Source organism: Papaver somniferum, chromosome 11, assembly GCF_003573695.1.
Source record: "Papaver somniferum cultivar HN1 chromosome 11, ASM357369v1, whole genome shotgun sequence".
Taxonomy (NCBI): Eukaryota; Viridiplantae; Streptophyta; class Magnoliopsida; order Ranunculales; family Papaveraceae; genus Papaver; species Papaver somniferum.
The window spans coordinates 37999361-38025872 of NC_039368.1; the positions used below are offsets into that span (position 1 = coordinate 37999361).

Genomic DNA, 26512 nt, shown 5'->3' on the forward strand with positions numbered 1-26512 from the left:
AAACAAAGATGCACAACATTCTTTGCTATCACCAAAGCAATATCAACCATGAATAAGGAGATTAATTAAGACTTGAGCCATGTAGTAATCTTTGATAAATTTATTAAAAAAATGGAGCTTACATGATCTCTTGAAAACTAAAGTCCATAAATAAGATCCCTAGATTAGTCATGGCACTAGTAAGTAGGAAACCCTAGGTCAGTACGATGGCATTTGCATTTCTTTGAGTCCTCCATTCAGACAGTTGGCAAATGGATCAATAGCATACATGTTCAGTCCCCGTGTCCGTCCTGGTGCTCCTCCTTTAAGCGAGGATACGTCCAGCACAAACCTGTCATGTTCAAGTATTGTTATGCTAGTTAATGAGTGAGAAGGAAGAATATACATACAAGGGAATATAAGTGTATACTAGTTGATTGTGCTTCTGTAGAACTTTATATATATTCCTTGCAACTTACAACTTTTTTCCTGGATCAGTAGTTACGCAGTGAATGAGAACCTTCTGATTCACTTCAGATATGGAGTGTCCACTAGGAAGTTCAACGTTCTTCACAGCTGTATGGCATTACCCTCCCTATGTTAGTAATTTTGCAATGGGCAATGTGATTGCACGAAATATTCATGAACTAATTTAGCAGAACATGTTAAGCTAACAACGAACTACTACCACATACATGATTCATCTACGGGAGTGGTACCGGTGCAACCATCAAGACCCAAGATTTTCTGCTCCGAAAAATTTCATCATGACATGGATAAGTTGTGTCAGATAGCTGACCAAAACAATCAGTGTCAAGAGGAAAAAGTGTTCATAACGAAAATGCAAGGATTAGTACCTTAAGAGTCTGATAACATTTTTCAAGGTCACAATTCACCAAAATATGATCAAAGAGACCTGAAGATTTTCCTTCCTCCAGCTCTGTTTTCGCATTTCGCAGTCGTTTTTGAACCTGTTCCTCAGTTTCTGTTCCTCTGATGCACAAACTAAGATAATAAGCATATGGACAATGATCGTAAAAATACAGAGGCTTCCCAAGATTTACAATTCCTTTTCTGCACTATCATTATCCCCAACTTGTCTGATTAACATACCGTGCCCGAAGGCGCTTTTCAAGCTCTTCAAATGAGGGTGGACAGATGAATATGTATATTGCATCAAGCGAACAAGCCCTCACAGACCTGGCGCCTTGGACATCAATGTCCAGAACACACCTCTACAGAAAACCAAATCAACCTTAAAAGGAGGTAAATTCCAAAGGTGAATGATTCAAACTGCAGACTAGCAACCAATCCCAGGACTAAGTAAGGATAAAATGGCTTTTAATATACTGCAGCCTAACTTATAGCACATGTTTTACCTTTCCTGCATCTGAAACCACCTCAACTGCTTCAATACTCGTTCCATAAAGATTTCCATGAACAGATGCAGATTCAAGGAACTTCCCGTCACGTATCTCCTTCTCCATTGAAGTTCGTTCTGCGAAATGATAATGAACTCCATCTATCTCCTTTTCTCTGGGAGCACGAGTCGTGTGGCTCACGGAGAATCCAAAAGTGGACGGAAATTCTTTCATGAGTTTTGATATTAACGTTCCCTTGCCCACTCCTGATGGACCGCTAATAACTATTGGTTTAGGAGCATGGGCCTTTACTCCCTTACTCCAAGCAACTACCTCAGTTTCCATTTTCTCTTTTTTCTCCCTAACATATGGTGTATCCACCTAAAAATTAGACAGAACAAAAGAATCCAATTATTGAAGGTTCGATAAACTTTATACGAGACACAGAAGTGAACTACATATATTCAAACACAAAGAAACAAAACAAAGAAGAGATATCTATGAACACAAACCTCAAGAAACCAGGTACAATCATCTGGAGTAGAGTCCTTCTTCAGAACTAATATTCGGTCATTATTTAGAAGTACTGCTGAATGACCTTGGCATTGGGCAGGTTTCGTACCCAATGTAGCAGGAACATCCCTGCCAATTTTACTATATTCCAATTATCCATTCTAGAGAGTAAAAACTACCTAACCTAAAGTGCAAAACAAAAACTACAGCTCACCATTTTCCTTTAGACTTATCAAAAATCCGGACAGCGATTCCATCCTTCTCATCATTGAATCCTCCAATTACATACTGCACAAAATATATTCAATAAACTTAGTCTAAAAACAAACAAGAAATCCAGAATAAGGTGAAACTGTGGTGTTTGATTATAGCTCACCATCTTATCGCCGACCGTGGTAATTGTTTGGAAGTCTTTGACAACCTCAGATGGTAAACTATCACCCACCCCATCAACAAAGTCAGCTTGAATTTCACCCTGGTCAAAAAAAAGAAACAACCTTTAAGCAAACGGCTAGTGTGCATACCTAGGTACATTGTTACGAGTGTTTCAACCAATCTCTAAAGATCTGCAATACAAGAAAATATAGGATGGCCAAACTCACCATAAAGAAATCGCCTTTAGATTCAAGCTGCTTTGCTCTGAGAAACAAAATGTCATACACAACAAGACTAGATCAGAAACAAATCACAGATCTTTGGAAACGATATCATTCCATTAATGACAAATCAAAAACACACCGAATGGGAGAAACAAATTGGAAAAAGAAAAGGAAAAGAAGAGGAGGTTTTCTCAAAAAAAAAAAAGGTTTTTGAAAAGTACCGGTGAACCCGGAAATCAAAAACAGCTCCTAAACCACGTTAGGATGTCCGGATCTGATTTTGCTTTTGTTTAAGTGAAACATGAACAGTACAAGGTTGTATAACAGACAAACACAAACAAACAATTACCTGTTTCCTCGTAACTTCTGTTACGCTCCTAAAAATTTATTAATAAACAACAATATTTATTGTAAATTTCTTCTCTTTACGACTGAGTTTGACTGGAACTCCTTTTTCTTTTAACAATGGAGGAAATAGGGAAGAAGAAGAAGAAGGGAGCTTTCGGTGAAGATTGAAGGAGAATATTTTAATTTTACCGATCTCAAAACCAAAAAAAAAAAATTGAAGGAGAATAATCCTGTGTGTTAATGGGTGTAATCAGTTACTAACGTTTCTTATATTTTTAGGAATTGGTGCGTAGCGTGAGTTCGGCGCCTCTTTTTGGGTTGCATTCGCTTTCAGCTAATTCACTCCAAAATAAGAAAGACAGATGCTATCCTCTTTTTGTGGGAAGTTATTCCGCTCAAGCAGGTTTTTCTACCGTTAGATGATCAAGTCTATGATTTGATTCGCATTCAGAAAAGGACCTATCATTTTTTCTAAAGGATTCAAGGCTGTTAGATCTTGGTTTTAGCGTGATCTAACGGTAAAGAAGTCGTTTGAGCGGGATAACTATCCGCAAACTGATGCAGGAAAGCACAACAAATCCACCCCCTTCGATTTCATACAACTTTAGGTCTAAGACGACTTTTGTAAGACCCATTCCTTGCAGAAGTCGGCATTAGACTATTTCTTTGTTATGATTTCACTGAAAGTGGCATAGGCTACAACCATAATTTGGCATCTACTGGATTTAGAAATGGGCAAAGTGTTGGTCAATTCTTGTTGCGTGGGATGCTATCAAATTGTTTTTTAGGTTGAGTGCATTGAATCCTTTTACCAAGTTAGCTAGTTATGAGGCTTGTTTTCTACACCGACAAATGGCAAAATTAAATAGGTTTAGATTTGACTTGTACAAGCCGTACAAAGAACAACAAAGAAACATGTGAGAGATATATAGCCCCCTAAAAGTAAATCTTGCGGTGGAGATTTTCCAAGTTCTGGATTCCATATTTCTGATTATGCATTTGGAAATCGAAAATGATTCACATCGGAAAAAAAAAAGAGAACCGTGATTGCACCGTGTGAGAGGGGATAGGGTCCATTCCTGCTTTTTCCTATCCCAACGCACAGAACGCTCACCTCTGTCTGTTTGATCTTTCTCGGTGCAAATTACAGTTTCTTTTTTTGATGGGTCTAGCAAAACTGTTTAGAAATATACGATGGTAAACGAACAAGATTAATGATGGTAAAGGGTTTTAAATGATTTCAAACTGACATTCTACCTTAAACCACAAGATCAACAGGTAAACATTGAGCTCAAGTTATTAATCGCTCCAAAACTATGAGACTGAGAGTTAAGAGAGTTGGTGCTCAATGCCAAGTAAATAACGTTTTAAGTTGGATTTCAAGCTACGACTTGGAACCGTTAGACTTGTCTGACACACAATGAAGAATTCTTATTTTCTGTTGATTGTTGTACAGATCATACGTGTTTATATCGACTAGTAGTCACGATCATTTATAAACTTCACTCGCTTGTATACAAATACATATTATACAAGGGAAATACAAACAGGAAAATACTTGGACTTCAGGCTACAATTATCTATAGTGTGAGAACATTGGCTTGCTCATCACATATCCATGATATGCCCTCAAAAGTTGAGTGTTTTAACGCTCAGCTTGATGCAAATATCAGCATGCTGAGAACCCAAACATTTAGTCATAATATGTTCCAGTTGGTCCTTGGTAGGAATGAAGCGTACTTGAAGTTGTCGACGAGCTACCAGTTCAAAAACGAAGTGATAATCAATTTTGATATCCTTCGTACGAGCATGAAAAAACGGATTGACAGTAAGATAAGCAGCTCTAAGATTATCACATCATAGTATCAATGTGTTAGTATTGATTCTTAATTATTGCAATAGAAACTAGTCCATATAAGATATACAGTGGCAGTCGCAAGAAGCCTATATTCAGCCATTGTACTTGATTTAACTACTGTGTTTTTCTTCCTATAACTCCAAGAAATGAGAATGTTCCCAAGTATAAATAATGGAACTACGAAAATCAGGACCTAGCCTAATTAGCATCTGAATAAGCACAAAGATCAAGATTCGTAGTGGAATATAGAGATACACCTAACTTGATAAATCCTTTGAGGTATCATAGAATACGTTTTATTGCCAACCAATTTGGTTCACGAGGGTCTTGCACAAAGTGGCATACCCTATTCAAAGGAAAGGAAATACCAGGGTGAGCGAAAGTAAGATCTTGTAGAGCTCTCACAATACTTCGGTACGTAGTATGATCAGTCATTCCAGTACTATCAAAGGCGGATAACATAACATAATGATCTAGGAGGTTTGGAAACTGGTTTCGCCCCATCCATTTTACTTCTCGTTAAGAGATCGATTAAAGACTTACTTTGAAAAAGAAATAGCTCTCTAAAAGTAATGTCAGCCTCAGTGCCTAATAAGTGGTCTAACAAACCCAAATTCTTGATGGAGAACGATGTTAAAAATGAGAGGGCACCAAGTACACCACCAACTTTTTTCGTACGGAAACATGTATCGAAAATTTGTTACAATCATGTAAGTATACATTCAACGTAAAGATCTTGTACCTGATTTGTAAACAAGTTTACTTGATAATCTCAAAAAACAATAACCAAGAATCAAATTTGTATGCACCCGAACTGTATTCGAAATGAATTTTAACAAGAAAAAATCACGTAATATGTTCTTCAAGATACGAATTCACAAAAGCAAGTCTTGTAGGTTATTTACAGCTTGATAACTATCTAGGTTGTTTAACTTACTACTTGTGTTGTTGACATTATAAAGATAAATGGTATAATGCGGAAGCGAAATAACACAAGTCACCAGATTTTTTTTTTAAAAGGAAAACTGCAATATGCATAAAAATCCCAGGACCACACTGTATTAAGATGCTACGAACACTATCATACTTCGACCTGGTGATGTAATTGAGAAAGAATCGATCCTACGAGCAATTCAGCTTCAGTCATGCTCTCGAATGGATCTCACAAGACCATACACACTTGATTCCCATAGCTAACATCCTTTACATCCCTGGGAGTTGATTCAACCTAAGTGAAGACTTTAACTAATGTGTCTGTACATATAACATATTGATTTCCTCCATGAGTACATTCAATCAAGGTAATGAAAACCTGTTTTCTTGTGAGGGATCGTAAAGGTAAAGATATATCAAGCAAGCCTCAACAATTAGGATAAATTACTCTCTTCAAAATATTATGGAGATGCCTAATCGATTTTTCCTCACAAGAAAAATATAAACAAATATAAGAATAGTTTATATATCTAACTTGAGGGATTACAAAGTCCGAGATGAAGAGTACTTTGTGATTTTTATTTAACTTTTTCCTGATCTATTGTTTGAGAACTACAATAATCAATTAGAACAAGAACTAGATCCGGATAACAAAAACTATCAGGTAAACGGTAATTTGACCAGGCTTCACGAATCCCTTAGCGAAGACTTTAAAAGTTGTAATCTAATACAAATTCATAAGAAACCCAGGTCTTTATATGATGACTTTGGATGCAACTAGGACATTTAAGTACCACGATTGAGATTCTAGTATGCATAGAGTCATCTATTTATTACTAATGAACAGGGATGGGTAGCTTAAAAACAAAGATGAGTTTGTGAGCTTGTTCCCATGTTACGAATTACTTTGTTACCAAGCAAGCTTAGCTTCTTCATATAGATTGATCATCTAAGCACGTGAGAAGTTTGTCTTGAATCACAAAAAAAATGTGCAACTGCATATTAGTTGAAATAAGCATATTGCATCAAGTGGTTAGCCCAAGAATAATGGTATATTTTGTCCATGAACCTTCAAGCATAAATTGTAGTTTAATAACTCTTAAGACTGCAACAGTTTGTGAACATTTTGTCGTCTCGGGGTTCATAAACTTTTTGCATTAATAAGTTCGTGAACTGTCCAAAATGATTTGTACGATATTTTAAAAAATTGTCTAGGAACCTTTTAAACTAAACTAGTTTGACAATTGAGCAAATCAGTTCTTTTTTTAAAGAATTAAACGAATATCCAGTAACATCTCAAAATCAATCAATTCGCGAATTAATTTTTGTATGCGAGTTAATTAGAGAACAATTCATAAAATCTTATTATTTATAAGTTCTAAGTTCGCGAATTCATTTGTGTAATAAGCTGCTACAAACACTATCCTACTATCATACTTCGACCTGGGATGTAGTTGAGACAGAATCGATCCTACGAGCAATTCATCTTTAGTCGTGCTCTCGAATGGATCCCACAAGACCATACACACTAGATTCCCCTATCTAACACCCCTTACATCCCTAGGAGTTGCTTCAGCCTAAAGGAAGACTTTCACTAATGTGCCTACAATAAATAGCGTATTGATTTCCTCCATAGAGACATTCAAGTAAGGTAATGAAAACATGTTTGCTTGTGAGAGATAGTCAAGGTAAAGATATATCAAGCAATCCTCAACAATTAGGATAGATTACTCTCTTCAAAATATTATGGAGATGCCTAATCGATTTTACCTCACAAGAAAAATATAAACAAATCTAAGAAGAGTTAATATATCTAACTTGAGGAATTAAAAAGTCCGAGATGAAGAGTACTTTGTGATTTCTATTTATCGTGTTCCCGATCTATAGTCCGAGAATTACAATAATCAATTAGAACAAGATCCAGATAACAAGATCTATCAGGTAAAAGTTAATCTGACCGGGCTTCACGAATCCCTTGGTGAAGACTTTAAAAGTTGTAATCTAATACAATTTCATGAAGAAACATAGGTCTTTGTAGGATGACTCTAGATGCAATTAGGACATATAAGCACCACAATTGAGATTCTAGTATGCAGAGAGTCGTCTATTTATTACTAATGAACATGGCTAGGTAGATTACAGACAAAGATGAGTTTGTGAGCTTGTTCCCATGTTACGAATTACTTTTTTACTAAACAAGCTTAGCTTCTCCATCTAGATTGATTATCTAAGCAAGTGAGAAGTTTTCCTTGAATCATAAAAAAAATGTGCAACTGCATATTAGTTGAAATAAGCTTTGTAAAACAAATGGTTAGCCCAAGAATAATGGTTTATTTTGTCCGTGAACCTTCAAGCATAAATTGTAGTTTAATAACTCGAAAGATCACAACAGTTTGTGAACATTTTTTCGTCTCAGGGTTTATAAACCTTTTGTATTAACAGGTTCGCGAACTGTCCAGAATGATTTGTACACTAATTAAAAAAATTGTATACGGACCTCCTAAAATAAATCAGTTTGACAATTGAGAAATCAGTTCTTTTTCTAAAGAATCAAATGAATATCCAGTAACATCTCAAAATCAATCAATTCACGAATTAGTTTGTGTATGCGAGTTAATTAGAGAACAATTCATCAAATCTTATTATTTATAAGTTCTAAGTTTGTGATTTGAGAAAGCCATCTTGTGAACATAAAAACTAACTGACGATTCTTTATGAACTCAAAAGGAGAGGATACCAAGTGCACTACCATATTTTTTGTTCAAACTTGTATGGAAAAGACCTAATACAATCACAAGTAGGTCAAAGGAAAGACCCTTGAATAAGATTGTATAAAGAATTTTTCTCTTTTCTCTTCCATAATAAATACGTATAGAAAATAAGTCGGTGAACCTGATTGTGTAGTTGATCTCAGAAATCAATATCCAATATCAATCTATTCGTATCTGAATTCTAATAAGTACGAAATTTGCAATCTATCTTTTAATGTGAATTCAACAAGAACGAGTCTTGTTTTTTATCTCAATTAATAAGGACTTAAACTATCTCGATTGATTACTAACTACTTGTGTTTAAAGATAAAATAATATAATGCAGAAAATAAAAAAATACAAGATACCGAAAGTTTTGTTAACGAGGAAAACTACGCCTGCAGAAAAACCCAATGACCTTGTCCATCTTTGAATACCGCACTATATTAAGCCGTTACAGACACTAACCTACTATCAGACTTCATATTGGATTGTAGTTCAGAGCGAATTAAACCTCCTCAAGAAATTCAGCTGCAGTTGTATTCCTTACGTCAATTGAACCTCGCAAGATTCTATGCACTTGATTCCCTTAGTTGACGTCCTTTACAACCTAAGAGTTGTTTCAACCTCAGTGAAGACTTTTGTTACCAATCTTCCTCTAACATATAAGCTTATTTGATTTTTCTTTTGATATTTTAATCCAGGTTTGGAAATCTGTTTGTAATAGACAAAGTCTATTAAACCTCACGAATCCGAAACACTTAAACTCGGTTAGCAGAGAAGCCTGGATTACTAACCATCTCTCAATAAAAATCCTAACAAATCAAAGAAGAGTTAAGATATGTATCTTGAGGAATCACAAAGTTAGAGAATAAGAGAACTTTGCGATTTCTATATATCTCGTTCCTGATATGAGATTACTAACACCTCCAAGATCAATAAGAACAAGATCCGGAAACACGAACTATCAGGTAAACGATAGTTTAATCGGGCTTCATGAATCTCAAAGTGAAGTATTCAAAGTCGTAGCTTAATTATGTTTCATAGAGGAAACCTAAGTTATAGAGGACAACTCTTGCAAGCAACTAGGACACAAGAGTGTCAGGAATTAAAAAATTATGTTGCAAGAGTCTCTCTATTTATAGATTTTCAAGGCTCCATGTATATTTAATTTCAAACTAGGATTGCTTGGAAATTAAGCAAATATTTTCCCAGTTTAGATTCAATTCTTATTAGTAATCTATGTAAACGCGTGAGATATCTTCCTCGAAATTACATAAAATAATATGCACTAAGGTCTAGGGTTATGGAACCATGCACAATGATGGATCATGTTAGAAAGTATGCATGTTAAACTTACAAGCGTAAGTGTTGTTCACTAACAGTCAAGACTTAAACCATGGTCCACAAGCTCAAGATTGTGAAAAAAGATTGTCTTACATTGTCTATGAGAGTTGTAGCAAAGCTGAACATGTTTGTAAAATAGTTTGTGAGCTTTTGTTTAAATCATAATTGGGTAGGTATGTGCACAAATGGACAACCCACGAACTCAGGCTTCCCGGGTATGTGTACCTTGGTTAGTTCACAAACTTAGATTCGAGGGGTATGCATACCAGGTATGTGTATTCCCCCCATTCCATAACTCATATCAATAGGGTACGCGTACTGGGTATGCGTACCTATCCAATTCATGAGATTTAGATGTTCTGAAAGTTCTCTTTAAACAATTTGAAATATTACCAATATCCATAGACAATAAATATCATCGCTTTGGAAATTTTCAAGTGATCAACTTGAAACAAAAATAGTTCATGAATAATAAAATTGTTTTTAACCAAGATTGTTAAGGATCTAAGAACATTTGTTGCTTGAATCATATTTCGAGAGATCTGTCAAGACAAGCTTGATTAGAAATTTATTCTTTGCAATATTATATCTACTAAAATCATACGACATAATCTCTTAAGATAGAATGATAAACGTCGTGACTAAATAGGATGGTTCAGTCTTCACATACATTTTTGTTGGTGAAGTTCTCGTAAATGTCTTCGTTTGTTCTCCAGTATTCAATATTTGAGGGTTCTTCTGTGATATCTGATACTCAACTACCATACTCTAGTCCTAATCCGAGACTTGACTTTAGTAGGCTAGAAATCAAGATATGGTTTTGTTAATCTAACATTGATGACAAGCTTGAAACAACAAAACTTGTGAGTTCGACCAAGCAGTACTCTAACAAAACTTGTTTTTCAATTGCGATATGCAAAACAATAAATTGCTCTCAATCTATTATGTAATAATATCTATATTGCTTGAATTTTAGATTTGAGTTGTACCAATTAAGAGCTTGTACTCGAAATTTATTCTTTGTAATGTTCATCATAATACTAGAGTCATACAACATGTCTCCGTAGATAAAATGGTAATAATATGAGTAAATAAGATAGTCATTTTTCACATATGTTTGTTAATACAGCCGTCTCTGTTGTTCTTCAGTCTTAAATCTTCAAGGTCGATTGGTGAATTCTGATACTCAACTGCCATGCTCTATTCCAAGTATGGGACTAGCCTTAACAGACTATAAATCAAGATGTAGTTTTAATCATCTAAATTTTACAAGAAGCTTGAAATACAAAAACTTGTGTGTTTTTCCGAGTAACACTCTAACATATGTGTTGAGGACAGAAAATCAAAGACTTAATACTTTTAGGAGAAGAATCCATAACCAAAATATCATCAACATACACTAACACATATAAAGTTTCATAAGGTGTCATTATGATAAGAGAAAGACATCAACTTTAGAACTTGTAAATCCACTATGTAATAAATAAGAACGAAGTCTTGTGTACCAAGCACGAATAGCTTGTTTCAATCCTTATAGAGACTTGTGAAGTCCATAAACATAATTTGGATGTTATGGATCAGTATATCCTGGTATCTGCTTCACGTAGACTTCTTCATCGAGGTCGGCATGAATAAATGTGTTCTGAACATCGAGTTACTGGATAAAAAACTTTCGAGATAGAGCAATTGTTGGATATGTACGAATGGTGCAGAACTTAACTACCATCCTAAATATGTCCTTATAATCAAGACCTTAACGTTTAATAGAAACCCTTATTGATTAAATGTGCCTTATAGCGACCAATGAATCCATTAACATATCTTCTTATGTGAAAGACTTACTTACGTCCTACAGTATTGGAGCCTCGTTTTCGGGGAACATGTGTCCACGTCCCATTGCGAATCAAAGCATTGTATTTAGTATCTGTTGACCCGCGCCATTTTTCGGATTAGCCACCTTGATAGTAACAAGTAGAGTCTATTGTAGGCATGGTGCTATCGATAGTAACCAGTATTTTGGGCACGAGTATACCTGATTTACTACGAGTTTGCATGTTGTGAGTTAGATCCATGGAGCAGTAGGTAAAGGTTATGGTTCAACAACATATGTTTATATTATAGGACGATTTGTAGTTATTGTGGAAGGTGGTTGAGGGAAAGTGAAGGGGGAAGATTTTTTTTGCTAAGTCTAATAGTTTATTAAAGCCAAAAACGTAATTACAAGAATTACAAGAGGGCTCAAGAACCCCACCCCCATAAACCAAAGGGGAAAAGTAAGAACAGTAAAGCAAGTCCCAAAAGGCTCGTAAATAAAAAACTACATAATAAAACTTCACTTAAAATAAAAGAAAAAGAAGTAGTTATATACGACCACCTCCTCCCAATCTTCTTTTATTATTACACCCTTTATGCAACTTATTTGTGGAAAAAATTGTACCCATGATGTCTGAATCCTCGAAATCTTCATAGAATTCTCTCTCATCATCTTCATCAGAAGGAAAATTACCAAGTACAAGCTTGATCAGAGGTTGAGCTTGGTTTTCACTAAATTGAGTAGGTCTAAGAGACCTACCCTTTTTAACTTTGAGACCCAAACTGCAAATTCCCGGAGAAGCATCATCCAAGATATCCCCCTCCAAATCTGTTCTACCTTCCAACATTGCTTTAGCTAGAAGAGATACCTCCCGTTGGGAGGTCATGGCATCCAATCTTAATTAAAGGGGAAAGAATTTATAGGGGAGGCAATTTTAATTAAAGGGGATTCTGGACTTGAAGAGTTAGGGAGTTCAATAGTGGAGTCTGAAATAAACAAGGGAAAAGTGGAAGTGTTGTTTGTCGAGAGATCTAGTGGAGGTGAACTATTGAAATCAATAATATTATTATTGGTAAGAAGGACGACAATTAGCGTGAGTGTAAAGGGAAAAATAATTTCAGAATATCCAGGAGGTTGTGGGATAGAAGTGATGTAGTTTTTAAGTGGTAGTAAAGTTCGTTCAACTCGGATTTGATAAGATTGGGTTCTAGACTTAAAATAAAAATAGAAAATATATATACAAAAGGTTTTTCACAATGTCGAGAGAGACTGAGACTCAGGATTCCACCAAATTCCATTCATGTGATTCAAATAATAATTCCAATCAATTATAGATCAAATATTAAAAATATGGACTCTTATTCTTTGCCAAAAAGTAGATTTTTGAAAAGCAATGATTGTAAATCAAAAGCATGATGTATCAAAAATACATAGACCAAGCAAACACCATCAAACGAAATCACACCCATTCAATAAAAATCATAAATCGATTAAAAATCAATGCAAATAGTCATAAAAGAATTATTAGAATTACCACATGCGTGAAATAGGGCTTCCTCCGTCATCCCAGTGTTGGGGTTTAGCTCCTCATATTAATCACTTGCTCAAAATACATGTTTATAGCTCAAAAAGTTGATTAAAAGAGTGAAAATAATAAAATCAGTGATTCTGCGACCCACAGAAAGCGTCCAGAGAAGAACGATAGAAAATAAGTGCGTCTGTTGCTGTTGTTTAAGACTGACAGGCGCCTGTCCTTGTCACAGTTGAAGAACGACTGTCTGTGGAAGTCTGTTCTTCGTGTTCTTCAGGATCTTCATGTAGCAGCAGCAGCGGCAGAGACGGGCCTCCTGTAATCTCTGATTCTCGCCTCCTGAGCTCTCCTCTCGACCCCAAAATCTCCGTACTTCTTCTAGGGGACCTAAGCATCCTATTTATACACAAAAGAGTCATTGAATCTTTCCCAAATCGCATCAAAATTCCCTTTTTCCTTTCTTGGCAGTCACGGCAATAATCGCTTCCCAAATTTGTTTTACGCGTTTCTGAGATTTCCCACTTATCTCAAACTCTTCCTTAGATATATATGTATCTTTGGAAAGAGTTTACTTGCCTTTAATCTCCTTGAATAACAGATTTTGAACCCATGAATCCGTGTTTCCTTATTTGACTTTGATTCCAATTCCTGGCTATTCTAGCCCAATTTGATCGGTCCAGTTGCTTCTAATGAACTTGTTAAGTCATATCAAGTCCAGCCCAATCAATTTCCGGTGTTGAATCTCTTTAAAACTGCCCAAAGCTTCACGTCCAAAATCTGCAGACGTGAGGTATCTTTTCCCGCCAATTCTTTTTGATTCAAATCGTGAAGAAGGTGGGTGTCCCCCTATCCTGTGCTGTTCTCCCTTTATCAGATGCCTGGAAATGGGTCACCCCTTAGTAATTAGGTTACCCCTTATCCAAAGTGAGAGTCCGTGTAGTAATTTTCTCCCACGAGCGCAAAAACCACTTTTTTAGCCAATTTCGCCGCAAAAGCTTATTTCTCCAAAAATACCTACAGGGACATAAAAATCCATAATAAATATAAAATCGAGCACTACTTATATATACAATTGAGATTATATAAGACACAAGAATGTGCCTATCAAATACCCTCAAACTTATTATTTGCTAGTCCTCGAGTAAATCAAATAGAAAATAAAATCCTAACTCACTGACGCAGGCATCGTCGATTGCATTTAGCGTATGCAATAAGCCTTTAAACCCCTAAGTGTCCCTAGTGGCGGAGTGTTGTCTCCGGAGGGATTACAAGAGATATACCCACAAAACCTTTACTCCAGACCTTAGCTATCTACGCAGAACCTTGGAAGGCACTAAAGAATCTCCTTGGTTGGCATATTTATTGACTACAGGAATAAGTACCCTGATGCGAAATTCCAATTGTTGTACACGAGTTTGCACTCAAACATACTAAAATTCATATAAAGTGACAGAGCTCTACTCAGATAGTCGCACTATGGACATCAATATCCGGAGTCAAAACTAATCACATGGATAGATCAAGAAGATGGATATAAAAAAACATAGATGGTTTTGATGTTTACTAAGTGAACGGCGTTTCCCATATCTGTCTGAAGGCCTCCGCCAAAATGAACCTATCCTAATGGATTGAGATATTAGTCTGACTAATATCAACACACTGACATATACAAGGGAACCAGTGGTCGATAACCTAACTCTAGGTCAACACAACTGGCATATACAAGGGTACCAGTGGTCGACTTTATTGAATTTGTTCCTTTTGGTCAAATGGTCTGGTCTCATTTTTTTTTTATCTTTCTCAATCACTGTAATTCACCCTAGTATTGGTAAAATTCACTTGAATCGTGGGCCCCACCTATCACTTAGAGAAACATAGTTTAAAAACAAAATAAAAATAGAAGTGAAAAGGACTCAACGAGATATGGTGAAACTATCATGTTATTTCTAACACCTGAGCTCTGTGCTTTTATGAATAGACTCTTTAGATGTTTCCATCTAATCAGATTGGTTCCTCAACTCCTACAATCAAAATGCTTCCATCCACTTAGGTTGGTTAGTGCCAACCTTAATAGGCATAAATTTCTAGGCTCTGGAGTTTATTTATTCATATTGCAACTAAAAAGTTTCTCCCATACCCCCAAACTTAAATCTAACATTGTCCTCAATGTTCTAAAGATGAAATTAAAAGCATGAACAGGGAGAAACTGTTACCATTTGAAGCAAAAGAGATAAGGAAAGATATTACCGTGTCGCATGAATGTTGGGTTACCTCCCAAGAAGTGCTAAGTTTAAAGTCTTCAGCCAGACTAAGAAAGGATTAGTCACCTCATAGAATAAAGTAATAGCCGAAATTTCTGTGGGTCATCAAAACCAAATAGAGCTATCACAAATAAAAGGAATCTGCAACCTGCCAAGAAAATTAACAAATAAAGCGCACCCTTGTCTAGTTTCCTGTTTAAGACAACTACATCTAGCTGTGGTTCAGGTTCTATAACTGGGTCCAAATAAAATATTTTCATGGGTTGGAATTCCTCAAAGCTAAGATCCGGTTCAGGTATTAGAGTTTGAATAAACTCAAGTAAAAATTTAAAAGCACATAATAATAACCTGAATAATTGAGGATCCTTAAAATCAATCAGTTTTGACTCACACAATCGACCACGATGAAACTGGTGGTCAATCTTAAGCAAATGTATCAACCCTAATCTCTTAAAGTAATTAGGTTTAGTCTCAAAACTAAATAATTGACACATCTGAAATTTATACGTTCCCACAATTGGTTGAAAAATATTTGGTGGGAAAACAAAGTCGATCTTGGTATCATAGCCTGGTCTAACCTCATCAACCAGAGGATGAGTTTCTAACAACTGAACTTCCTTATGGACATCACTAGGTTCAGGAAAACATGTATGAAGATAATCTTGTAAAATGGTTGAGGCACATATGTCAAGTCCCAAGTGAGGGACCTTTCTAATAGTTAAAGCACATGGAGAATGATAATCACCCCCAAACTTAGAGTTTTCAGTGTCTCTAGAAAGACTAGTCACAACTTCCCTAATTTCAAGGTCATTAGATTCCTGAAAATGGTCAATTGATTCTTCTAAGTATGGTTCATCCTCACTCATCTCTACGAGTTCACTTTCTTTGTCTAAGACTAATGTTTCTAAATCGCTAGACTCTAAAACAATATTCTCAGAAAAAACTCGTTCCTCTAAACCATCGTTGGCTTCGTAATCATAAGGAAATACTACATCGTCTAAAACGGGAGTATCTCTAATCAAATCCTCGTCCTTTTGAATAGGTGAATAATTATTAAAATTATTTGGATTTGAACTAGAAATAATATTATTATTAAGCTCAACTAGAGTAACAAATTCCTGATCGCTATGCCTACTTATTTCAAATTCTTCATCAACACTATCCTCATCATAATCATCATTATAATAACACGAAAATGGTTGAACCTCATCTAAACAAGTAGTGTTACCAATTTTATCCTCGTCATCTTGATTATGAAAATTACTATCCTCAGTTTCAAGGGTATTATTGGAAACACTGTATTGGAAATTAAGATTATTTCGAGCAATTCTTTTGTTCGTCTCAGCTATCAGCTTGAAGGATTCCTCTATAGAAAGTTCTCTTTCGTCATAAACTAAGTTATTCATCTCAGCGAACTTACGTGTCGACTTCTCTAATTTCCTGAGAGACTCTTCTAGAGAAGGAATAGGAACTGAATGATCATAAAAAGGACTACTTTTCAAAAGTTTGATTGTATCCTCTAAAGACGTAGAACTAGTATTATAATCTTCTTGCTCGTAAGACTGATGCACATGCGGATAGTAATTGGGCTCACTATGGTATGAACCATAACCTTGAAAACGTTGGCGTTCCCAAACACTATTCTCACCATGGTCATAATACTGATGATGTCCATATTCAAATTCGGGTCTATATTCATTGTATTGGCTTCTATCATACCAGTTCGACATTCTTAACTGCAAGGAAATTCTACACAATCACAAACAAGGCGGACTCGACTTCACCAAAGCAAACCTAAAGATTTCTAGCAAACAAAAATCATGATGGCTCCACTTAAATTGTTTTTAGACTAGCTTCTATCTCTCGAAGGGGAATTCGTTACAATTTGAGCAAACCCCTCTGTATCAATCCGAGATAATGTGAGATGAAACTGAGGCGAGGGAAGCTCAGTGGAGCTTTGATACCCAAGGCCTCACCGGTTACAAGGTGGCGCAGTCACGCATTCAACTCACAAAAACCGTCAAGAACTTCGAAGTATGCTCAAAAGAGTAACCAATATTCTTCGAACGACTTTCCTATTAAACTCGTTACCCTATAGGTCTCGTTCTAGTCAAAATTTTAGGCTTAGGTTCGCGTTTGGTTTCGTGTTCCTAAGGCAGGCAAGAAGAGAACGATGATGAAATCCGAACCCTTATCTTGTATGGCCAGTCCTTTCCCTTTACTAGGAATTAAAAGCAACCGTATTCAAGTCCTAAACATATATTCACCTTAAAGAATACAGTAAACCCGCTGACAGGGGATTCGCAGGTGTTTCGAAAAACTTACCTCCCGTACCAGACGGGCGAAGAACCGCTGAAGTCGACTCGGGCCACAACTCCTATGTTATGTACGAACCCGAGGGGCCGAGGTGATATTGTAATCACCGTCCTTCCCTGCACACAGTTTGTATTTAAACCAACCCTTCCTTAGGGTTTAAAAATAATAATGTCCAAAGTCCAATGTCCAAGTGTCCAAGAAAAGAAAAAATTACAAAAATAGCAAACCCTAATACAGTTCTCTTTTTTTTTTAATAAAGAAAAATAAACAAACCCTAAAAAAAAAAAATATCTAAAAATAAATTGTCTTCTTTTCCGTTCTTTTCGCTTTAATCTTTTGCTCCAAGTCTTTATGCTTTAAGTTCCAGTCTTTACGAAATCACCAAACTCCTTGGCTCAATTCGCTTTATGATCCAAAACATGTAGACAAAAGACAAATACCCAAAAACTTAAAAAAGAACAAAATAAAAACCTAAAAAAAAAAAAAAAAAACTAAGTCTAAAAACCCTAAAGGCAAATCCGCGTCGGCGGCGCCAAAAATTGATGTAGTTTTTAAGTGGTAGTAAAGTTCGTTCAACTCGGATTTGATAAGATTGAGTTCTAGACTTAAAATAAAAATAGAAAATATATATACAAAAGGTTTGTCACAATGTCGAGAGAGACTGAGACTCAGGATTCCACCAAATTCCATTCATGTGATTCAAATAATAATTCCAATCAATTATAGATCAAATATTAAAAAAATGGACTCTTATTCTTTGCCAAAAAGTAGATTTTTGAAAAGAAATGATTGTAAATCAAAAGCATGATGTATCAAAAATACATAGACCAAGCATACACCATCAAACGAAATCACACCCATTCAATAAAAATCATAAATCGATTAAAAATCAATGCAAATAGTCATAAAAGAATTATTAGAATTACCACATGCGTGAAATAGGGCTTCCTCTGTCATCCCAGTGTTGGGGTTTAGCTCCTCATCTTAATCACTTGCTCAAAATACATGTTTATAGCTCAAAAAGTTGATTAAAAGAGTGAAAATAATAAAATCAGTGATTCTGCGACCAACAGAAAGCGTCCAGAGAAGAACAATAGAAAATAAGTGCGTCTGTTGCTGTTGTTTAAGACTGACATGCGTCTGTCCTTGTCACAGTTGAAGAACGACTGTCTATGGAAGTCTGTTCTTCGTGTTCTTCAGGATCTTCGTGTAGCAGCAGCAACAGCAGAGACGGGCCTCCTGTAATCTCTGATTCTCGCCTCTTGAGCTCTCCTCTCGACCCCAAAATCTCCGTACTTCTTCTAGGGGACCTAAGCATCCTATTTATACACAAAAGAGTCATTGAATCTTTCCCAAATCGCATCAAAATTCCCTTTTTCCTTTCTTGGCAGTCACGGCAATAATCGCTTCCCAAATTTGATTTACGCGTTTCTGAGCTTTCCCACTTATCTCAAACTCTTCCATAGATATATATGTATCTTTGGAAAGAGTTAACTTGCCTTTAATCTCCTTGAATAACAGATTTTGAACCCATGAAGTCGTGTTTCCTTATTTGACTTTGATTCCAATTCCCGGATATTCTAGCCCAATTTGATCGGTCCAATTGCATCTAATGAACTTGTTAAGTTATATCAAGTCCAGCCCAATCAATTTCCGGTGGTGAATCTCTTTAAAACTGCCCAAAGCTTCACGTCCAAAATCTGCAGACGTGAGGTATCTTTTCCCGCCAATTCTTTTTGATTCAAATCGTGAAGAAGGTGGGTGTCCCCCTATCCTGTGCTGTTCTCCCTTTATCAGATGTCTGGAAATGGGTCACCCCTTAGTAATTAGGTTACCCCTTATCCAAAATGAGAGTCTGTATAGTAATTTTCTCCCACGAGCGCAAAAACCACCTTTTTAACCAATTTCGCCGCAAAAGTTTATTTCTCCAAAAAATACCTACAGGGACATAAAAAGCCATAATAAATATAAAATCGAGCACTAATAATATATACAATTGAGATTATATAAGACACAAGAATGTGCCTATCAGAAAGCAAGAGGAATATTGGTGTACTAAAACTTGTCATGCGCCGCGGGATTGGATGGTGATACGCCTGCAAACTTGAAAAAAACAACCTTCGCAAACTTCACATGTCGATACATATACAACCTCCTACACGGAATATGGTATCAGACATAATATGATTAGTGATATCCTAAAATGACACACTAAAGGGAACATCGTGTAAGTGTTTCCTCTCCATAAGCACATAGGAGAGGAAAACACAGACAACCAAATACTATAAGTAGGCTGTAATAAGGTCGTGATCAGAAAGAGCTTGGTAATGGGATTCATTGTTTAAAACATGAGATGACAGACAATTTAAAAGAGTAAAAAGCTTTGAATGCGTCCAAAATGAAAATTGAAGAGACTCGCAGTGTAAAAGAAAATATGATGATGATGCCTCTCCGCGATATCATATTGCTCACACGTGCTAAGGAAAGAAAAACAATGAAATATCCCTTCGGAATCAAGAGAATGAGTATATTTTTGATACTCTGTACTATTATGTGATTGAAAGATCTTTATTTTAGAATTAAGAAGAATTTCAACTATATTTAGAAGCTTATAAATACTTCCCGAGCATCAGATTTGCTATATAGTGGAAAATATACGAATCAGTACACATGCATGAGTAATAAATAGAAAAAAAATCCATCGAAAAACGATGGAAGATGGTCCCCATAAACTTAAAACAATCAAATACAAAGAAGAAGAATACGTTAAATTATCTATATAAGGACTTCATAACTTTTATTAACTAAACGAAGAAGAATAAAAGAAGAATTTATTACTAACAGTTGGAAGAAGAAATTCACTGAACAATACGAAGCATAGGGTGACCTCATCTTATCTATTAAAGTTAAATTATGTAGACTAGATACTAAACCAAATGATTTATTAAGACTGTTTGTAAACTCTAGTGCGTTACTGATAGACACATTTTTGTGTCTAATTTGATCTCAATACTATATATTGTTGGCACTCGATTTTGTACTAATTTTGTTATTTTATGTATTTGTAGGTATTTTTTTGGAAATAAATATTTTTGGAAAATTCGGCTCGAAAAGTTGATTTTGGCACCCGGAGGACAAGTGTTATTCGGACTCTCGCTTTTGGATAAGGGGTAACCTAATTACTAAGGGGCACCCCCAGGTCACCCAGGTCACCCCAAGGCAGCTGCTATTCGCACCCCAGTTCAGGATAGGGGGACACCCTTTCTTCTTCGTTTGAAAACTGAAAATTGGCGGGAAATGAAGAACAGTTCTGCATGATGTTTGATCGAGAAAATGAAGAAGTTGAAATGCGATTCAATCGCTGAAAATTGGCATAAAGATGTGATATGACATACGGAAGACATTTTTGGCATCGAATTTGATCGACATTGGCTGGAAAGCTCGTTTTAATTCACGAGCTCAAAACAGAGCAACGTGAACTGAACACGAGCTCAATCGTGTTTCTTCTATGCATGGAGTGATGTGGAGGCACGGGAAATCTTCTGAGGCGTGGAGAAGCTGATTAGGAGCGTACAGGGAGTGAGTTAACGTGTGGAGAATCTAAATTTAGTAATTATTCCTATTTCTGGGCAGCGAGCAATTAGAGGATTAATGGGAAATTATACGCATTGATGTTAGTATTTTCGGGCTCCAAAACACTATAAATACTAGCCTAATTCGTCGAAAAGAGGTTTGCAAGTCATTGGGAGAGAGTTAGAGTCGAGAGAATCAAAAGAAGAGGTCGACAGGCGAAGAAGTTCTGCTGCTGCTCAGCCAAGAACACGAAGAACATTGTACAGTCCAGGAGAGTCGTTGAAAAGTGTCGCTTAATTGCGACAATTTCCAATTCCTTTCTCGCGACTTAGGAATAGCGCTTACAGCACTTCAGTTGTGCCGTTCTTCCGTGACGCTTCCTGCGTGTCGCAACGGACGGTCTTAAATCGATTTTCCTATTATTTCATCATTTGTAATCAACTTTTGAGCATTAATAAAATCTTTTGAGATGTATTACACCATGATGAGCTAAACCCAATCCCAGGGGTGACGGAGGAAGCCATTCACACAATATTTATGTGGTAATTGTTATTTATTTAATTTTTGCAATATTTTTATATGATTAATTGCATTGAAAAAAAATGATTTAAATGGTTTTTATTAATCAATTGTATTTTCTCTTGATAATGCATGCTTAGTTTTATACTCTTGATGCATTATGCTTGCGACTAACATTTGATATTTTGGAAATCTGCTTTTGGCAATTATTAAGAATCAAATCAATTGTTTAATTTGCATAATTAAAAATTAAATAACATTAAATAAATATTGTTGAATGGTGGAATCTTCACCTCTATTTTTCTCCATAAAAATTCACATCACTTTGTTTAATTTTGTTACATTTCTAAGTTTTAAAAAAAAATCTATCTTCACAAGTCTGAAAAGAACCCTGTTTTAAAACCACTATCTACAACAACTTTTGAAAATACATCAAATTTTTGGCGGCGCCGACGCGGACCTGTGCTTAGGTAGAATTTTTTTAGGTTTATTATTTTTTTTTCCTTTTTACGTTTCTTTTTATCTTTGATTTGCAGGTTCGAAGTGGAGTACTAAGGACCTTGGAAGGAAAAGCTTAAAGCAGAAGGGGCGAAAGTAGAAATTTTTTTTTTTGTTTTGTTTTTATATATAGAAAAGAGAGGAAAAAAAAGAGAGATTTATATATATATATATATATATTTTTAGGTTATTTTTCTTTTTCTTTTGCACTTTACTTTATTTGGACTTTGGACTGGACTCTTGGACTTTATTATTATTTTTTTTAAACCCTACGGAAGGGTACCCTTAAATACAAACTGTGTGCAGGGAAGGACGGTGATTACAATATCACCTCGGCCCCTCGGGTTCGCACACGGCATAGGAGTCGTGGCCCGAGTCGACGACAACGGTTCATCCCCCGTCTGGTACGGGAGGTAAGTCCAATCGAAACACTCGCGAATCTCCTGTAAGCGAGTTACTGTATTCCTTAAGGTGATCATTGATTGAGGACGAATTTGGACTGTCTTTATTTTCCTAGTAAAGGGAAAGGCCTGGCCTAAACAAGATAAGGGTTCGGATTTCATCACCGCTCCCTTCTTGCCCGCTTTAGGAGAACAAAACCTAACGCGAACCCAAGCTTTAAAATCTGATTAGAAAGAGACCTATAGGGTATCGAGCTTGTTAGGAAATTTTTTCGAAGGATATTGGTTATTCTTTTAGCATACTTCGAAGTTCATGACGGTTTCTGTGAGTTGAATGCGTGACTGCGCCGCCTTGTACTGCGGTGAGGCCTTGGGTATCAAAGCTCCACTAAGCTTCCCTCGCCTCGATTCAACTTACTTTGACTCGGATTGATTCCAGAGGGGTTTGCTTAAATTGTAACGAATTCCCCTTCGAGAGATAAAAGCTGGTCTAGAAACAATCTAAGTGAGCCATCATGCTTGTTGTTTGCTAGAAATCTCTAGGTTTGCTGTGGTAAAGTCGAGTCAGCCTGCTGTGTGATTGCTAGAACCTTCCTGTTAGGATTTTTATTTCTTTTTGATTTTTTAGTGTATGCCCGATTTTGTTAATAGGGCTTGGAAAAGAGATACTCTAGGTCGATTGATTAGCGAAAAACCTAGTAGTTCTTCCGATTTAAGCAGGGAGCTCGAAGATTGTTCTTTTGAGTGCCCTGTTTTTGGACACTTCAGTTTTGAGAATCTGTCTCTTCGTGAAAATCTCATAACCCCTAGTAATTCTGTTGTGCCAGCGATGGCAACTTTGAAAGATTACATGTTCCCAACTAGGACTAACCGAGCTTCATGCATTAAATTGCCAGCCACTACGGCTAATTTCGAGATAAAACCTAGTATTCTCCAGATGATCTCTATATTCTTAGGAAAAGATGATGAGAACCCTTATTTCCATATTAGGGACTTTGAGGAAATTTGTGGGACAATTAGAATAAAAGACCTTACTGATGAAGTCTTGAAACTTAAGATGTTTCCCTTTTCCTTGAGAGATAAAGCCAAGACCTGGCTGAACAACCTACCACCTGAATCCATTGAAACATGGCAGGAACTTATTGCCGCTTTCTATATGAAATTCTACCCTAAGCATAAAACTGCAGCTGTTAGGCAGACAATTAATGCTAGTGTGCAACAAGAGGGAGAGTCTCTTTATATATCTTTAGAGAGATTCAATGATCTCCTATATCAGTGTCCTCACCAAGGATTTGATAAGATGAAACTCGTACAAATTATTTATGATGGTTTAGACTATTCGACCAAAGCCATGGTTGAGTCTATGTGCGCTGGTGAGTTCACTAGTAAAAGTGTTGATGATGCTTTTACCTTCTTAGAATTTATCGCTGAAAAATCCCAACAGTGGGAATCTTGTGTTGAACCCCCTAAAAGACTCTTGGTTAATATAAGTAGCACCAATGTGGTAGATACGAGTTTTGCGTCTGATGCTAAGTTTGCTTCTTTGTCAAGAAGGTTAGAGGCTTTGGAAATGGGTCAGTCTAAAAATAGGTCCCTTGTTGAACCTAATAGAGCCTCTCAAGTCTCTAGTTGTGGAATAGAGCCCGATAATTCATTTTGGTAAGGTCAGGTTAGTGAAGAGAAAACTCATGCTGTCTATAATAATGCTAGGTTTAAGAACCGTCAGAAGATAGACCCATACTCAGAGACCTACAATCCTGGTTGGAGAAACCATCCTAATTTTTCTTGGTCTAAGGGTCAGAATCAAGGCCAGTCTAGTAATTCTCAGCCTCCCCCAGGATTTGGTTTTAAGAACTCTTCGGGTCAAACTCAGTTTCAGAACACTTCCGAGAAAAACATCTCTGCCTTAGAGGAAAATCTCATAATGCTATCAAAGAACCACATGAGCTTTCAACAAGAAACTAGGCAAGAATTGAAGAATACTTCCCAAAGTCTTGCCGAATTAAAACTTCAAGTAGGACAAATAGCTAAGTTTATAAGTGAGAGAGAAGATGGAAAGTTCCCTAGTCATACTGAACCTAATCCCAAAGGGGAGAAATCGTACAATCATGTGAATGCTGTCACAACCCTTAGGAGTGGAAAGAAAGTAGACAACAAGGTTGCCATGCCTGATAGTGAACATGTTGTAGTTCACCCATCTGAACCAGAGAATGAAGAGACTGATAGAGTCTCTAAAGAGACCAATGAGGGTCATGTTGAGTCTGATTTTGTTCCCAGAGCCCCATTCCCACAACTGCTAGTTCCGACTAAGAGGGAGTCCAACTTTAATGATATATTGGAGGTTTTTAAGCAGGTTAATATCAACCTTCCATTATTAGATGCAATTAGGCAGATTCCCTCTTATGCCAAGTTTCTTAAGGACTTGTGTACGCGAAAGCATAAGCTCAGTGTCCAGAAGAAAGCCTTCATAGCTAGTCACGTGAGTTCTATTATTCAGAATACCACTACTCCTAAGTATAAAGACCCAGGGTCCCCTACCATTGCTTGTACAATAGGTAAGTACCGTGTTGAGAAAACATTGCTTGACTTAGGAGCCAGTGTGAACTTACTGCCATACCATGTGTACCTTAAGCTAGGACTTGGTGAGATGAAACCTACCCAGATGACACTTCAGTTAGCTGATAGGTCCGTGAAAATTCCTCGTGGTGTGATCGAGGATGTTCTCATAGAGGTTGAAAAGTTTATTTATCCAGTGGATTTTATTATCCTAGATACCCAACCTGTCCCTGACCCAGAGAACCAAATACCAGTGATTTTAGGTCGCCCGTTTTTAGCCACATCTAATGCGATCATAAACTGTCGAAATGGTATTATGAATCTATCTTTTGGTAATATGACTATTGAGTTGAATATTTTTAATGTCAATAAGCTACATTCTGAGCTAGATGACACGTGCATTGAAGATGTCAACATGATAGGAACCTTAGTTCCGAAGTCTGTACCAAACACCGAATCGGAAGATCCATTAGAGAGTTGTCTAGCCCGTTTTAGCATGGATTTCGACGATCATAGCAACATTGAATAAGTAAATGCTCTGTTGGATTCTATTCCTATGTTAGATACCGATAGATGGAAATCTAGGTTTGAACCATTACTAGATACCGAATCTACCTTAAGCCCTTAATGTTTCATATCCTATATGGAAATCTCCTAAGTTGGACCCCAATTATGCATTTGTAGGCCCATCTGAGATTTTGCCTATAACTTCCGATTTGGATAGTGATCATGAAATTAGGCCAGTAACCGTGCTTCAACACAATAAGGAAACCCTAGGGATGACCATATAGGATATGAAACATATAAGTCCTATAGCTAGTATACCTCAAAAGAATTTAGAGGATGAACCACCTGATTATAACTCAGAGAAAGCAATTGACCTTTTTCAGGAACCAGATGGTCTAGAAATTAGGAATATTGTGACTAGTTTATGTAGAGATACCCAAAACTCTAAGTTTGGGGGTAGTGAACTAGAAGAAATTCAAGCCATAGTTAAAGGTCTTACGGAGAATAGTGATTACCCTAAATTTGGGGGTAGAGATTGTCAATTATCCCCAGTAGAAGTCCCTAACTTGGGACTCAATCCTAGTGCATCTGAGGTATCGCTTGAGTCTATTCAGACTCCACAACCTGATCCGCCTGATACTTTTCAGGAGGAAATCCATATATTAGAAACCCGTTTTTCGGATGAATCTATTTTTCAAGACACTCTTATGAAGCCCAACTGGAGGCTCTGGATAGATCCGGTTGTCTTGCAACAAACCTTAGATGAGGATGTGCTCCTTTTGTTCATTTTTATGAACCAGTGCAGTTGTCTCATATTGGTGTTAGCTCTATTTGGTATTATGGACCCAC

General features: G+C 36.5%; 1 protein-coding gene across 1 annotated transcript; it reads right to left on the bottom strand.

The window, feature by feature from the left end:
• Positions 1-42: 42 nt before the first annotated feature.
• LOC113320307 (guanylate kinase 2-like) lies at positions 43-3099 on the bottom strand. Its single transcript, XM_026568231.1, has 11 exons — positions 2802-3099; positions 2456-2492; positions 2230-2328; positions 2068-2141; positions 1853-1982; positions 1359-1721; positions 1093-1214; positions 837-972; positions 675-726; positions 459-555; positions 43-331 (listed from the first exon to the last, which is right to left on the bottom strand). The coding sequence occupies exons 2-11, from the start codon at positions 2456-2458 to the stop codon at positions 199-201; spliced, it is 1209 nt and encodes a 402-aa protein (XP_026424016.1). The 5' UTR covers positions 2459-2492; positions 2802-3099; the 3' UTR covers positions 43-198.
• Positions 3100-26512: the final 23413 nt, after the last annotated feature.